Source organism: Balaenoptera musculus, chromosome 8 (genome assembly GCF_009873245.2).
Source record: "Balaenoptera musculus isolate JJ_BM4_2016_0621 chromosome 8, mBalMus1.pri.v3, whole genome shotgun sequence".
NCBI classification, from domain to species: Eukaryota; Metazoa; Chordata; class Mammalia; order Artiodactyla; family Balaenopteridae; genus Balaenoptera; species Balaenoptera musculus.
In genome coordinates, this window is record NC_045792.1 from 101,937,642 (window position 1) to 101,954,586 (window position 16,945).

The 16,945-nt window shown below is 52.2% G+C and overlaps 1 protein-coding gene across 1 annotated transcript; it reads left to right on the forward strand.

Annotated features, from left to right (window-relative positions):
* The first annotated feature begins 2,361 nt into the window (after positions 1-2,361).
* NAA40 (N-alpha-acetyltransferase 40, NatD catalytic subunit) lies at positions 2,362-16,255 on the forward strand. Its single transcript, XM_036862193.1, has 8 exons — positions 2,362-2,598; positions 8,548-8,643; positions 10,047-10,099; positions 12,525-12,620; positions 12,710-12,868; positions 13,000-13,083; positions 13,534-13,611; positions 13,863-16,255. The coding sequence occupies exons 1-8, from the start codon at positions 2,593-2,595 to the stop codon at positions 14,002-14,004; spliced, it is 714 nt and encodes a 237-aa protein (XP_036718088.1). The 5' UTR covers positions 2,362-2,592; the 3' UTR covers positions 14,005-16,255.
* The last annotated feature ends 690 nt before the right edge of the window (positions 16,256-16,945 follow it).

Sequence of the window (16,945 nt, forward strand, 5' to 3'; positions counted from 1 at the left end):
TTCATTCTAGTCTACCTACATTCTCTCCACGGTCTCACCCAGTCTCATCCAGCTTTAAATACCATCCAGACCTGATTGCGCTGAAATTTGTAACTCCAGCCTGAACCTCTCCACTGAGTTCCAGACTCTGATTACTCCACATCTCCATGTGAATATCTAAAGAGACATCTCAAGGGACTTGCCTGGTGGTCCAGGGGTTAAGACTTTGCACTTCCACTGCAGGGGGCATGGGTTTGACCCCTGGTCAGGCAACTGAGATCCCTCATGCTGCGCGGTGTGGCCAAAAAAAAAAAAAAAGTCTCGTACCTGACGTGGCCAACACTGAAGTCCTGATCTTCCCCTCCTCCACCCACCTTGCTCCTTCCAAAGTTGTTCACATCTCAGTTGAAGTCACTCCATTTTTCCAGTAGCACAAGATACCTTGAAGTTATCTTGACTCTTCTCTTTCCCTCACACCCCACATCCAGTCCATAGGCACGTCCTGTTGGCTCTCCCTTCAATACGCATCCACATCCTGAACCTTTCTCCCACCTCCGCTGCCATCCAGCTGGTGCAAGCACCATCACTCTCGCCTGGGTTATAGCAGTGGCCTCTGCACTGCCTCTCCTTTGACCTTGCCCCTACACTCTTTTCTCAGCCCAGCAGCCAGGGGGTCCTATGAGCACATAAGCCAGTCCTAATACTCCTTCCAAACTCTCTAATGGCATCCCAGCTTGCTCTAGTCCTGGCCAAGGTCTTTATTTTTTTTAAATAAATTTATTTATTTATTTAGGCTGTGTTGGGTCTTCATTGCAGTGCGCAGGCTTCTCATTGTGGTGGCTTCTCTTGTTGCGGAGCACGGGCTCTAGGCGTGCGGGCTTCAGTAGTTGTGGCGTGTGGGCTTCAGTATTTGTGGCACGCGGGCTTAGTTGCTCTGTGGCATGTGGGATCTTCCCCGACCAGGGCTTGAACCCGTGTCCCCTGCATTGGCAGGCGGATTCTTAACCACTGCGTCACCAGGGAAGTGCCCTGGCCAAAGTCTTTTAAAACATACAAGCCCTAAATGATTCTCTCCTTACCTGTCTGATTTCACCACCCACTCTTCTCCCACCGGCCCACTCTGCTCCAGCCACATTGTGCTACGTGTAGTTCTTCAAACATTCCAATCATGCACCTGCTGGGGAGTATTGCACTAGCTGTACCCCCAGCCTGCAATGCCCTTCCCCCAGATAGCCTCACCTCCTTCAGATCTTGACTCAAATGTCACCTTTTGTTTGCCTTCCCTGAACATCTTAGTTTAAAACTATAAACCTGACTTTCCCCATCTGTCTCCCCTGCTTTATTTTCTCCATAGAACCTATATCATCTAACGTGTTACGTATTTTACCGGTTCATTCATTTAGTTTATTATCTGCCTCTTCCTTCTAGAATACAAGTTCTATGACGGCGGTGCCTTTTCTGTTTGGTATTTTCTTTGCTGTCTGCAACAGCGCCTAGCATATGGTTAGTGCCAGTGTTGCTTGAGTGGCTGTTTGGGGGCCGCCCCTGTGCTGAGCACTGATGATGGGATAATGAGTAAAACCTGACAAAGCCTGTGAAGTTTGTCTTGGGCAGCGTTTTTCTGAGTTTCATGAGTACGACCCTATCTGGGAAGTCCTAGAAGAGAAGACTCTGGCTCCACCCCTGGAGATTCTAGGGTAGGTCCCGGGTGTGCGCAGTGCACAGGCTCCCCAGGTGATTCTGATGCGGGTCAAGTGGAGGTCACACTGGTCTGCTGGGATAGACTGAAGTTAATATTGTTCAGGACGCCTAATGTCTCATTTTCACAGCACCTTCCACTCTCCAGTATACAGTTGTTACATGCCTGTCTCACCTCTAAACAGTAAGTTTTGGACTGGGATGGCATGTTGCTCCTTTCTGTGCCCCCTGGGCTCTGCACAGCGTAGGTGTAAGTGCTAGTCAGTGTTTGAGAGAGCGAATGAATGGAGGGTGAATGAATGGTTAGAAGAAGGATGAATGACTCTGGTTAGAAAAGGAATTTCAAGAGTTCATGATCTAGAAGGTGGGAATTTTCCAAAGACTTCCCCTGTGCCAGAGGGTTGTAGGAGGGACTGGTATTTCAGAGGTCGTGACGCGTTTGGTTGTCTGGGAAGGTGGCTGCTGCGCAGGCTGACCCCGGCGGGCGGGGGAGAAGCGGAACAGAGCGCAGAGGCGGTGCTGCCACCCACCCAGCTGCCCAACGGCGCGCTTCTCTCGGGGCGGCGCGGCCGTTGCCATAGCTACAGACACAGCCAACCGAGGAGGGGGCGGGCCCGGGCTACGTCATTCCCAGAGCGACGCTGCTCCTCGCCTCCCGCCTCTTTCGGGAGCGAGACCCTCCGCCCGCCTCCCCAGCTCTCCACCTGCGCGCCTTCCCTCCCCGCCCCGTCCCCTCCACGGGCTCTGCGCCGGCGCGGTGCCCGCCGGGGCTCGCGGGGGAGCCCGCGAGGCGCATGCGCCGTGCGGGGACCGCCGCCGCTCTGGTGTCGCTGCCGCCGCCGTTGCAGCCGTTACCGCCTCCCTGCTGGCAAGTGTGGGAAGGAGGAGCTGAGGGCCACCGCCGCCGTTGCCGCCATGGGGGTGAGTGAGGGAGGGAGAGGAGACGCGAGGGCCGGGAGGGCTCCCCGCTTACCCCGTCCCCTGCGCCCCCATTGTTCCTTGAACCCCCTCTCACGTGACCCCGAACCCCTCCGGCCTCACGTGACCCCCAGCCCCCACATGACTCGACTCCCCCAGTCTAAGTGTCCCGATGCCCGGCCCAGCCCGGGAATCTCCTGGAGAGCCCCGTCTCCGGGCCCCACCCCCTCCGGTGCCCCCCGCCTCTCGCGTCGTGCTCGCCCTTGCCTTCCTCTAGGACGTGTTATCTTCTTGGCCTCCCCTCTACCCCCGCGCGGTCCCTGGGTATCCCCCCTGCCCCCAGGGGTCACCCATCACCCCGCTGTCACCGGCTTCGCGGCTTCCCATATCCTAGGCCTACACTGGGTTGGAGGGAACCGAGGCCCAGAGAAAAGAAGGCACCCAGCCAAGGTCACACGGACAGCGACTGGGCGCCAAACCCCGATTCAGGGCTCTCGAGACCCCGGCCGCCCGCCTCCCGCTAGTCGGCTTCTCAGCGAAGCTGGTTTCCCCAGTCTCTTTCGAAATCTTTCCACCAGGTTCCTCCTGCTCCAAAAACATTCTGTTCCTTTTCGACAGAGGCCTGCCTTCAAGGCCTCCCAGATGCGCCGAAGTGGGTCTTATTACTTGGGTTGTTAGTAGTCTTCCTACTTCAGGTGGCTTGGGGTGGGGAAGCTGTGCAGAAGGTGAGCAGGGGGACGATGGAGGAGTACTGGTGATGGCCCCAGCCGGGGATGGATAGTGACCACCTGTTTTGCACAAGGCAGCCTGGAGGTGCATTTTATGCCCTTCCTGGCATGTGCTGTTAGAGGGTTGAGCAGAAGTTATTCGCATGTTTCTGTGAGATCACCTTCCTAAGTCCCAATTAGAGTAGCACCAGTCACTCTCCTAAAAATGTAACTGGCCCTCCCTGGTACCATGTATCTTAGTTTTTACATGAAATTTCCACCATCTTTAGGGAGTCCTGACTTTGGAGCCAGAGAGACCTCAGTTCCAGCCCCACCTTCCCTGGCTAGCGGCATGATATTGTGCCAGTGACCTGGCCTTTGTGGATTTGAATTTCCTCATCGATGTAATGAGAATGATGATACCTCCCCTTTAGGACAGATGTGAGGATAAAATCAGAGAGTGGCTGTAAATAGCTACATAGGTGCCTCTTAAATAGTGGCTGTTATTTTTGCCTGTATTCTCAGCCTTTAGTCATCTAAAATAGATTTGTGCTATTTTTAACTCATTGGGTTTGTCCCTACTATTATTAATCTAGATTTTTTTCCTCTCCACTCAAATAGTTATTGACTGAATAAATCAACTTGTTAGACAAAAATAGTTGTCTTATCCATGTCAAAGCACTTTATGTAATCCATGTCAAAACACATTCATCATGTTTCAACAAGGACTTTTGGACTGTGTACTTCATGTATAGAAAATCAAGTCTGGAAACCTTAGGCATATTTAACCTAGATTTTAGTGAAAGGTCCCAGACCCCAGGTCTTGTTGAAACTAAATAAAATATTGAGTCCCTGGTATTACTTGGTAAACGTCTACCCAGCATCAGCCACTCCAGACTGAGCAGAAAACAAGAAGCATAACATGCCATTCTCGTTCAACACTTCCTCATTGGTTGAGTTGAAATAGCAGGCCTCAGAGATCCTGCGATCCTTGCTGCTTCCTTAAGGGCCCTGATTGATCTTATTACTCATACTTCACAGATGTGTTTCTCAGAACAGCCCCTACTTAGTCTCTGCAAAAGAGGAATTGAATTTTCCTCCCTGAAGCAGAGCTGGAACCCCCTCATCATACTCATTCCTTATGGGTGGGGGCTGTGGACTCCCCACCTCAGTGTCAGGAGCGTCATGGTTCCTAATGGTCACCCTCCAGAAGAGGGCCCTGCTCCATTTGACAGCCTGACCACAGGCTGAGAGAGTGCATCAGATGGAGCACTGTTCAGAGTTCTTGCACCCTTGCTGTCTCACGTGTTTTAGGAATTAGAATTTAGAGCTCTGTCTCCCTTTGCCAAAAACTGAGGGTTTTTTCCCCTGGACTCTGGATTCTTTGTGGGATGGAGGCATTAATACTGAAAAGCTAAGGGTTGCCAAATCCTTTTTCTGAAAGGTGCCTCCTGCCCCCATCTGGGCGTTTTTTGTTTTTTAATTTCTGTGTGTGACCCCTATTAGTCATGGAACTACTCTTATGACTAGCAGTCAAAGAGATACTCCTTTGAGGGAATTCCCTGGTGGTCCAGTGGTTAGGACTCCACGCTCTCACTGCCGATGGTGCGGGTTCAACCCCTGGTTGGGGAACTAAGATTCCACAAGCCATGAGGTGCGGCCAAAAAAAAAAAAAAGAGAGAGATACTACCTTGATAGGAAAAGCAAGGGGAGGAGTTTGACAGCTGCATGTGAAAACAACATTTATATCACACTTGGTAACAAGTGTCATACACATTTAACTGATGTAGTGGAAGGAGCATGGACTTTGGGGTTCAGACCTGGATTTGAATCTTGGAGGATTCATTCAACAGGTATGAACTGAACACCTGCTGTTTGCTGAGCACTGGGTATACATCGGCAAATAAAGCAGATGTGACCTCTCCTCTACCTCATGGAGTGTACAGTCTGGTGGGAGTGGAGGGAGAGGGTGGCCAGAAGACCTCTTTGAGAATCCTGTTCACGGGCTCTGTGACCCTGAAAGTTATCTAATCTCTCTGGGCCTGTTTCCTCATCAAAGAAGTAGGCAGGCATTCCTTGCTGAGTTATTGCAAAGGTTAAAATAAATCATCTTTATTAAAGCACTAGCAGAGTGTTTATCGTTAGTAGGTCCTTGTAAACAGAAGTCCTTACAGTAAGGAATTTTTATATCTAGTACATTGTATCATTTTGTCCTTACAACAGTCCTGTGAGGTATAGGCATTGTTAGCCCCATTTTATGGATGTGGAAATTGAGATTCAGAGAAACTGAGTAACTTGTTGGAGAGAGAGTAAATAACTTGCTCAAAGTCACACAGCTATTAAGTGGAAGAGCTGAGAATCAAATGTGGGTCTCTTGACTCAAAATCCCACACTCTTTATTATATAAAGCTCCCTTGGGAAAGACACTTAACCACAATGAGCTTTACTGTTCACTGTGCTTATTTCCCATTTTAATTAGGAGAATTTCCCTGTGTCCCTGCAGGATAGTCTTACCTCCGCAAGGCAGGACAAAGCTAATTGGAACAGTAGGAGACTACTCTTCCTAGCGCGTGCTGGGTTTGAGGGAGGGCCCCTGCCTGTCTGGCCCCGCCTGCCGCAGCCTGCCTCCTACCCCGTGTGCGGGCAGCCAAGCGCTTCAGGGGCTCTTTCATTATCCGCAGTCTCTGGCCATGGCGGCCCCAAGCGTCACTGAGAGTTGCCTGGCTCACCTGTTCCCCTGCATGAATGAGCCCATAAATCTCCTGGAGGCCCGGGCTTGGCCCTCCTGCTGCTTGTGCTGAGGAACTACTTACTTCTGGTGCTTAGAAATGAGATGCTGCGGAGGGAACCTACACGTCACTGCTTTCTGGGTCCTGGGAGTCGCGCTTTCCTCCCAGCACCTCTGAGCCCTCAGCTCTGTGCCGTAGAGCTAACGTGCAGGGTGGGGGCAGGCAGCTGGCACCGACTGGGATGGTGTGCTGGCTTCTGACTGTCCTTGGCTGTTCTGTGAGGCCAGCAGTTGTGTTCCCATTTTCCTGGAGGTGGAGTTCCTTTCACACACGGCGGGTGGCAGGAGGAACGGTGGCCTGGCCTGTTTGATGCCAGAGCTCATATTCTTTCTGCCCCATTGCACAGCCCTGGCGACCTTCCGTCTCAAGTTTCCCTGTCCCTTACCCCTACCTCAGTGTGGACGTAGGGTCTGGGGTGGCGCTGTGCGGGCATGTCACGCCAGCTGTTACCGAGCCAGAAGGGTAATGAGAAGTGAATCACCAAGTGGCTGCCTTCAGGCTCCTGAGGTCTTGTCTTGACCTTACCTTGGCGGAGCTGAGAAGGCCTTGGACGCTGGTGTAGGCTCTCCCGGAGGGAGGCAGGGTGGCTGGTGGGACAGACACTGAATCTGCGGCCCAGCCCTGGGGTTGAGTCTCCCCTCTGCCGCTTACTCTCTGGGGAACTTCGAACAAGTCGCTCCAGCCCTTTGAGCCTCAGTTTCTTGTGTAAAGGGAGGTGATGGTTTCTGCCCTGAGAATTGAACCAGATAATGTTGGTGAAAGTGTTTTGCAAGATGAGTGTATCTCTCAGTGTTGTCTTGAAACCCAGATTCCCAGAGGAAAAAAGGTGGATGATCTAAAACCTCTCTGTGGTAGAGAGGGGCTAGTTCTGCCCCGAGATCCCAGTGTTATGAAGACAGGCTATTCTCTTCTGTTTGCTCCTCTAGGGAGGTAAGAAATGGGCGCTAGCTCTTGGCTTTCTGCACGGTGCTCAGCCTGCAGATAGTAAACAGCTGGTGCTGGGCGAGTCTATGCCTAGAAGGGCCATCCCTGTGAGTCCCTAGTATCTGAGCTCTTGCCTTCTGGTTGCTTGAAATAGGAGTTAAGCAGTGTCATGCCTTGAGGAACCGAGGGTAGAATTTATCCAGCAGCTGGGTATTCAGCGCACCGTTTCCTGGGCCAATCAGTGTCAGGGCTACTGTGGGATCGGAGGAGGCAAAACCTCTCTCCGGTGAGGTCAGGGAAGGGAGGGGTGGGGGCAGAAGAGGCAGTGCGGTTGGTAAAAAGCAGAGCCATCTTCCCAGTGCCTTTGGGGTACCTTCAGGTCTCGGGCTGGGTGGGCAGGCACCTCCGGATGCCTGTGCTGCTCTGCTCCTCCTTGGGAGTGAGGAGGAAAAGTGTCATTTATTGAGCACAGGCCATAGTAACCCTCATGGGCTTAATACTTCAAAGGAGGTATCAAGGGCCCTGCTCATCAGATGAGGGAAGGGGGCTCAAAGAATGGTTGTGTCTTGTCCTAAGACCCGAAGGGAATGAAGGGCAGAAGGAGGCTTTGGACAAGGTCTGTTGGACCCCAGAGCTTGGGCTCTTTTCCCTGTGCTACCAGTTTTTACAAGAGGGTAAGAGGGTCCATTTAGATTTGAGAAAACCTCACGTGAGCCTCCAAACAGGATCTGCTCCATTTGGAGTTACGGGCGGTTTGCAGTTTGCTTCTCTGTGTAAGGACAGCCTCCCTTTGCTCCTCCTCTGTTGCCTATGTGCCCTGCAACTTGGCTTTGCTGACCACGTGTCAGTATGGCCTCTGTCCCCAGATGAACCCCTTGGGGCCCTTCACTCTGCCCTGTCGCTACTAGGTGCTCGGTGTGTCTGCCACTCACTGGCCTTGGCTGAGCAGCTGTTTCTGGGAACAGCTCCGCCGCCTTAAGCCGGAGTGCCCAGCCCTAGCTTAGAAAGGAGACTCAGCTCCCAAAGAGGCTGCCCCCAGACCAGATCTTTGTTTTCTGAAGCCAGAATACACTGAAAAGCCTTACTGAATGAATTTATACTTAGAAACAGCTGTCAGCCGCTACCTCAGATGCCATCACTTCCCTGAAACCTGCCCTGAATGTGTCTAAAATTACTTGTTCCTACCTTAGGAGGGAATGAATGAGTGAATATTTATTAGGCAGCTGCTGGGGGGCCAGGCTCTGCTTCAGGTGTTGTCACGTGCTCTCACTGGGTCCTCACAGTGACCCGGTGGTCCCAAGGGTCAGTACTCTCCCTGATAGGGAAGCTGAGAAGTCTAGTGACGCTCCCAAGGTCTCACGACTGGGACGCGCTTGGGTCTTTCCTACCCTGCCAAGCAGGACCCGGCAGCCAGGATCCGGAGTTTCTGCTGTGGATTGGGGACTGACCCTTAGGGTCTCCAAAGGGAAAGTCAAAGTCAAGTCTTTGATTGGTCACAACCTTCCAGCCAACTTTGCTTTTCCCTGTTGCAGAGGAAGTCCAGCAAAGCAAAGGAGAAGAAACAGAAGCGGTTGGAGGAGCGAGCAGCCATGGATGCTGTCTGTGCCAAAGTGGATGCCGCCAACAGGGTGACTCTCCCCTCCTTCCTAGTCCCTTCGTCCTGGAACTGCAACTTGGTTTTTAATTTGATTTCTTTTGGCGCCACCCTGTGGCAGAATTGTGTTACTACGCATCCATACCTCTGCTGCCTCCTTGCTGCCGGGGAAAACTAGCCTGGCTGGCAGAGAGCTGCGAGGAGGGCCAGCGGATTGGCCCAGGCGTGCAGGGAAGTGTGGATTGAAGTGGAAGTGGCGTCTTCTCTCTGTGGGTCTCCTTCCTTAACACTAGAAGAGGGTCTGCAGAAATTTTTCATAGGGTTTTGCATTTTGGGGAGGAAACCTCCCTGGTAAAATGTGGTATAGTTTTCTCATTCTTTCCTTCAAACATTTATTGCCTGCCCATGAAGTACCACAGGTTGTGCCAGGGATGCAGCAGCCTGGTTTCGAGGGGCCACAGTCGGGGGAGGAGTAGCTGAGATTCTGAGCACCCGGTGGGCTTGACTGGGAGTGGCTCAGCTTTCCAGTGGAACCAGAGAGATTCTGGTCACCCTTCCTGCCCTGGTTCATGTCCCAGTTTTTGTTATTCTTTTAGTCCACTCAGTAAACATTCACACTTACAAGGATGTGGTGCAGGGACATGATTTTTCATTTTGGGTTTTGACCAGGGGAGGTTAGTTGGGGGCCTCTCAAAAGTATGTGAGTGGTGTTTCCCTAGTGGCACAGTGGTTAAGAATCCGTCTGCCAGTGCAGGGGGCACAGGTTCGAGCCCTGGTCCGGGAAGATCCCACATGCCGCGGAGCAACTAAGCCCGTGTGCCACAACTACTGAGCCTGCGCTCGAGAGCCCGCGAGCCGCAACTACTGAAGCCCGCGCACCCTAGAGCCTGTGCTCCACAACAAGAGAAGCCACCACAATGAGAAGCCCACACACCGCATCGAAGAGTGACCCCGGCTCGCCACAGCTAGAGAAAGCCTGCGTGCAGCAACAAAGACCCAATGCAGCCAAAAATAAATAAATAAATTAAAAAAAAAAAAAAAGCTTATAGCATGTAGCCAAAACTAAAATCAGAAGAAAATATATCATTTAAAAAATATATATATATTATGTGAGTGGAGCAAGGGACCTGTCTTCTCTCTTGGGTCAGGTGGGTGCTGAGTAGGTTTTATGCCCAGAGGCCAGTCTTAGAATTAGGCAGTAAAGTCTCTTCTTACCCCGTCAAATGAAGCTAAAACCCTGTTGGGCCTTCTTCCCAGAGTCTCCCTCCTACGTGTGATTTCAGAGCTAAGGCAGGTGGAGGGTCTGTATATAAGGGCGGCTCCTGGCCCTGGGAGCTGAGCCTCCACTTGGGTCCGCACAGCGTGGTACTTCAGGGTGGAGCCTGTGACTCCGCTAGGCGAGTGTTTGTGCTACTCCTCTTTTCTTTCCCTCCACAGCTTGGAGACCCATTAGAGGCTTTCCCAGTGTTCAAGAAATATGATCGGAATGGGTGAGTGTTCAGCATTCCTAACTTGTCTCCTTGAGTCTCTTCAGGAATTCACCTTTCCAGAGTAGGCTTCCTCAGACCCAAATTGTTTCATTCTTCGTTAATGAAAAAGCAGAAAAGATGGCTAGTACCCTGTTGATATAAAATCCCCCAGTTAGGGAGACAAAGGAATCTGCAAATGAGCAAAGACTGCCTAATGTCAGACTGATGTCTCTGTGGGACTTGTTATTCTCTCCGACGAAGAACCATAGAGCTGAAACAAACTTGAAAAATCATCTAGGCCGGCTCCCTCATTTTATGCAGAGGGAAACCGAAGCTCCGAGAAGCTGAATGAGATGTCTGAGCTTATGGAGTTTCTCCCTGACCGCGGCGGGGAGCTTTTAATTCCCAGTCCAGCGTTCTTTCCCTGGGTCTGTAGTATAATTGTTAAAAGCCACTTACTGGCTTTGTGACCCTGGACAAATTACTTAACTTCTCTGTGCCTCAGTTTTCGAATCAGAAATGGGTACCTTCCTCATGGAGTTGTCAGGAGGATTAGATGTAAAGTGTTAGTGCCTGGAACATATGAAAGGCTAGGTCAGTGTTAGTTGTTATTACTACTGTTCTTTTTACTAATCCAGTTCACTGCAGAATCTAGACTAAAGCCCCCTTCCACTTTCTGTTCCTTTGGTTTGTAAAATAGGTAGCATTATCTGTCTTACCCGAGATGCTGTTGGCTGAGGGAAAAACAGGGGCTATGATTTTACAGAGTCATTGCTATGGGTCTGAATCATAACAGTGCCTCTTATTAACTGTATTTGGTTAAGTCAACATATTCTTGAAGCCTCATTTTTTATCTGTTAAATGGAATGATGATGCCAAACTTGGAAGGTTGTTTTAAGGAGGAAAGAAACTATATCCAGCTCTGTAAGTTGCAACTGGTGTGAGTATTTTAATGAGCAAGATAAGACAAATGTAAATGCATGAATTATGAAGGAAGGACTATAGTAGGTAATACTACATTTGCCTTTCATAGCTGTGTCTGAATTTCATAGTATCATATTAATTAATTCTTTCTGTCTGTGATCAGATGCATTATGGTTCCTCTAGAAGCTTTGTCATCATTCAGCCTCTGGGAAGTCCTTTGACATAGTTCAGAGATTCCTCACTGTGATCTCTCTCAGTGTTCCCTATCCCACATTCCCACTGACTTCCAGAAATATGGACCAGCTCTGAAGCAGGCATTGTCAGCTGACTCTGGGCTCATTTGGTGCCTGGAATTGTGTGTGATTTGTGTGGCTGTGATCCTACTTTCATGTACTTAAGGAACTCAGATTAGTGGAGAATTTATACTTGCAAACCAGCCTTGAGAAAATTTATAGCTAAGACAGTTGCAGTGCTGTGTGTGGGCATTTCTGACCACTACATGGTCAGTACTTGGAAAGAAAGGAAGGCTGTTCAGAGCCAGGAAGTTCTGAATTCACAAGGCCACACACATGTGCAGCTCATATGACATACCAGACAGCAGAGGTGACCATGGATTCCAGTGGTGATGTCTTCTGAGGAGTCGAGTCAGTCCTTTCAGAATGTGGCACTACCTGGAGAATATGATTTCACAGTTTGGCCAAGGAGTTTAACTGTAATTTATTTAATTCATTTAGACCTAAATAGCAGATTGAGGGAGCTCCCTGGCGGTCCAGTGGTTGAGACTTGGCACTTCCACTGCCACGGCCCAGGTTCAGTCCCTGGTCGGGGAGCTAGGATCCCGCAAGCCACGGGGAAAAAAAAAAAAAAAAAAAAAAAAAAATAGGTCGATACCTGAACACCTACATCATTCATTAGTTTAGGAAAACAGAGCATGGGGTGAATCCCGATCTACCCTGTTTGATCAGCTGAGAGCACCCACTGTGTCCTCAGAGGAAGCAGTGGGCAGGACTCCTCAGGGGGATGTGGGCCATAGTCTTCTTGAAGGGCCTGAGGTCATCCAGCTGCTTTTGCTGGCAAGATTGGTAGATAAGAAGGAAGACGTCCCCTGGGAGCCCAGTGAAGACTTGATTCCAAATGAAAGCAACAGGAAAAATGCCTAAGGGCAGGAATTGAGGGAACAGAGAGGACTCCGGTGTTTATAACAAACTACAGAAGAGAGGGTGGAGAGAGCAAAGAGCTGGCAGAGAGGGACCGAAGTTTACAAAGTGCTGAGTCTGATAAGGGCTGTGCAGGGAAGGCAGGAAATGGGGCTTGTGGTCAGGGTGGTGGGCTGGCGATGACAGTTGTTAATCTCGGCTTGAACGGCCTAGTTCCTTCACAGGCACCTTCTGTAGTCACGTCCGGGCCCGGCTTTTCTCTGTAGATTAAGTGAGACCAGGCGGGCTTCGTTGTCAGGCTGTCAGGGCAGCGGGTGGTGCCGGGCCTGTAGCCTCCTCCAGACGCCTCCTTTTCCTCTTCTCAGGTTAAATGTCTCCATTGAATGTAAGCGAGTGTCTGGCCTGGAGCCGGCCACCGTGGACTGGGCCTTCGACCTGACCAAGACCAATATGCAGGCCATGTAAGCACGCCCTCTCAGGCAGGGAGCCTGGCCCTCCTCTCCAGAGTCCCTGTCCTGACTGCCCCCCACCCCCCACCCCTGTCTCCCAGGTATGAGCAGAGCGAGTGGGGCTGGAAGGACAGAGAGAAACGCGAGGAGATGACGGATGACCGAGCCTGGTACCTCATCGCTTGGGAAAACAGTTCGGTTCCCGTAGCCTTTTCTCACTTCCGGTTTGACGTGGAGTGCGGGGATGAAGTCCTGTACTGGTAGGGGCCCTGGCCTGGGGGTGGGCGCGGGCGGAGGAGGCACCCCAGCCGGTGGCAAAATGCAGCACGCCCATCTGGGTCTGTGGCAGGCCTCGCAGCCGCTCCACGCTCACTCTGCTTTCCTCCCCCAGCTACGAAGTGCAGCTGGAGAGCAAGGTGCGGCGGAAAGGCCTGGGGAAGTTCCTCATACAGATCCTGCAGCTCGTGGCCAACAGGTGAGGGCCGTCCGTGCACCGCTCGGTTGGGAGGAGCTGCCTCTGAGGCATCCCCCGCGGGGGACAGGGCTCACGGGACTGTTCTGGAAGAAAGGTGTCTAGAACCCTCTCAGTAAGCTTCTCTCTGCCCTGCCATGACTCCAGATTTTGTACACTGGGCTCAAGGAGGCAAGCACCTCTGAGTGCCTGCTCCGCGCCTGAGTAATGGGGTGCAGAGAGGACCTGGAGGGGAAGCCAGTCAGGTGGCGGCCTGATCAGCCCTGTCACAGAGGGCGGCAGCCAGTGCTGTGGGTGCCCAAGACAGGCTAGAGTCGGGCCTCAGGAATACTTCTTAGGAGCAAACGGGAGACAGCAGGCAGAGACACGAGAGAGCAAGCGGGATTTAGCACCTGTTTCTCTTTCTGGAAGGTTCTTTCTCTTTCTGGAAGGTTCTCTCTGCTTCCTTCTCAGCACACAGATGAAGAAAGTTATGTTAACGGTATTTAAGCACAATCATGGTGCCTACCAGTTCTTCAGAGAAGCGCTGCAGTAAGGAGCTGGGCCGCGGTGTGGGACCCTCTGGGTGGTAGCAGCTGCCTGCCCCAGTGTCTTTTCCCCCATCCTGGCCCCATTCGTCCTGACATTGAGCTCTCGGTTCTGAGGTCCTTGGGGTTGGCAACTGGCGAGATGGTGTGGGAGCGCCTGTGGCTTGGTCCCCTGCCCTGCTCCTGAACCCTGGCTCCTGGGGAGGAAGGCAGTCAGCTGCCCATAGCCAACCCTTTCCTCCTGCCTGCCTGCAGATTTGAAATCGACGACTCTTCCCCAAGCATGTCCGGTTGCTGTGGGGAGGACTGCTCCTATGAGATCCTGAGCCGGAGGACCAAGTTTGGGGACAGCCAGCACTCCCATTCGGGCGGGCACTGTGGTGGCTGCTGCCACTGAGCTCTCAAGCTCTCTCCAAGGCCTGTTTTCTCCCCGGTTTCAAGCCGCTTGCCAGGTGCCCTCAGAGCTGTGGCCTCCTCTGCCCCAACCCTGGGGAGGAGTGGTCCGCGCCACCCCTCCTGCTCTCTCCTAGAAGAGCGGGGTGCCGGAGGGAGCAGAGAGGAGAGGATGCTGCCGGAAGAGCCGGCGGAGGCCGGGGCACGAGGCGCATGCTCTCACGGTGGCTGCCTTCTCACTCGGCTCTTGGCCCTGAGCGTGGGTTCTCCGCGACTTCCCTACAGCTGGATTCCTGACAAGCCCCCCTCCCCGCCACACACACTGCTGGCCAAATGGAGTGTTTATTCCCACCTTCATGGAAGTCCTGGAGCCCTGGGTCAGGGTCTGGCTGGTTCCCAAAGAGGAATGGGCTCAGTGTAAGATGTGGGCGTAGAGAGAGTCTTCAGAGAGACTCCTGTTTCATGGATGGGACGCTCCAGTGGAGACCTCAGGAAGGTCTTTTGTGCCACGACACAGGGAGTCGAGGGAGCTCTTTCTGGCTGTGCCTTCGTGGATCCATTTAGAGTGGAGTCATCCCAGGGGACCAGCCGACTCTGGGAGAAAGGCTGCCCCCCTCTCCCCATTGCTGTCAGTCAGGGGCCGAGAGGACCAGGAACAGGTGTGAATGGGGTCTGCCATGGGGACTATGGCTTCTCCGGGCTTTGGGACCTGGCTGCACCCTGAGCTTAACCTCTTGATCTCACGGCAGTGACTCAAGATTTTTATTCACAGAAAAGAGCTGAAGCCCTGCCTGCTCTTCTCCGTCACCTCTCACCACTGTTTCTTCCCCTGCCTCTCACCCCACTCGATACCCCTGTTCTTACTCTCAAGGGGGAATAACATCAGGGAGCCCCTTGTCTTCCCCCAGAAGGCCCCTTGCTCCTGCCGTATTTAGTGCCGTTTCCTCTCATATCTTGGTGCTGTTAGCTCTCTGAAGGTGGGTACCCCCCACCGCCACTCCCCCCTTTGGAGAGCCCCCAGCCAGCAGCAGCCCTTCCTGCACTCCCCAGCCTGGCCGGACGCTGCTCTTCTCTCTGGTGTCACCTGCGGGGGCGGGAGAAGCTTCCTCTCCCCTCCTGGGATAGAGAGGGCGCAGGGTCAGAGCTTAGACTTGCCCTCATCCCCAGACCGTATACCCTTCCAGGGAAGAAAATGACCAAATCCTTATCCAGGAAGAAGCACCTACCGCCTCCCCTTGGTCAACCTTGAGCTCTGCCTTAGGGAGCGTCTCAAAGGCTCTGCCTTTGCGAGGTTGTTCCGGAGGAGGTCTGTCAGTCCTTCCGACCTCGGTCTGCTCACTCCCCACCCTCTGCCCTGACTCAGGCTGCCTGTGCCGGCCACCTCCCCGATCTCCTCTCCCCGGAGCTGCTCTCGCCTCTCCCCCAGGGTCCTGCCTGTGCCGGGCCTGTGCGCACAGCCTCTCCGCTGAGTGCTCCGTGTTGCTCTTGACCTGCCAGCAGTGGACGTGGCACTCCCTCGGAGAGGGCCTTGCAGCTTTACACTGGAATAAGCCCACCTTTGCCCCTATCCTGCTGACTCCCAGGAGATTTTACCCAAGGGGGAGAGTTTTCATTGCTGGAAGGGCATTGGAGGGCTCCTTCCAAGAATCATGGAATGACGGAATCATATTTAGGAAGAGCTTTTCCTCTGATCCCTGCTGTCTGTCAAAGGACAGAGAATGATAAATATTTATTGTCTTAGATCATGGATTTCTGATACCTCCCACCCAAGGGGACCAAAAGGGACCCCAGCGTAAATCCCACATAAAGGGAGTTAAGTGTGCGTGTCTCCCCTCATTGGACACCTGGCACCGAGCCCCATTGGTAGATGGGCACTTGGTGTTGGGCCCTGCTTGTCCAGCCGCCTGTGCCACTTCCCAAGGGCTGCTGGGGGCTCTGGCTGGGTGGGGAGGCGCTGCCTGAGACCCGCAGGTCACCCTGTTGTTGGTGTTGAGCCCATTCAGTTCTCAACCATCAGTCTCTCCATTTCCCCAAGGTCTTGGTTTTAAGAAACATAGCAGGCCTTTTGTACCAGGCTTTTTGGTTTGTTTGGGGCATGTTAAAATATTAATTTTGAGATTTGTTTTTTAGTTGTATCCACCCTATTTCAGGTTATTTTCATTGATGTCAGATGTGTATATGACATGTGTATGGTTCTTTTTAACCCTTCCTGGTGTGTGTTTTTTTTTTTTTTTTTTTTTTTTTTTAGAGGAAACTGAAGATAAACTTCTTGAGATATATATATATATATATATATATATTTTTTTTTTTTCCTTTAGCAACTTATCACTGGAATCAAAGGGAAAAAGTGATCTCTTTTTGCATTGGTTGTATTTGTATGTCACAAATAAAAGACACTTTGTTCAGCTGCTGGGACGGCTTCCTGCTGCTGGGGTGCCATTGGCAGCGTGGGCTCAGACCATCCCAGCGTTGGGCCTAAACCCTGGGGGGCACATAGCTGTGACGCCCCACACCTCTTCCTGTGAAGGAAGCTTTGGGCTGAGAAAACCTCAGGGTGTCTGGGGCGAGGAGCCAGAGATGGGAACTGAGACCGAATGCATGTGTTTGTGCCACTTCCCAAAAGCCCTGGGTAGAGGTCACAAGTCTTCTCCTGAGGGGCACCTGCTCCGCTGCTGGAGAGAGTCCCAGGCCAGGCGTTGTGACATTGGACATATGTGGGTAAAGGTAAATTCCAGAACACTTGTGTGGGAGTTGAATAGACGAGAGTAGAGTGTTGGTGTCTCTTTCCTCCCTTTTACTTTATTGGGTTCCTCAGAATATTCTGTGTCTCTTAAAAAGACTCCAGCCCCCTCTTCCCTCCACTCACAAAAGACGAAGGCTCAAAGGAAGGGTAACTCACATCAGGCCTGACAGGGCAGGAAAGTTATGAGTTGGGGGAGGCTCTG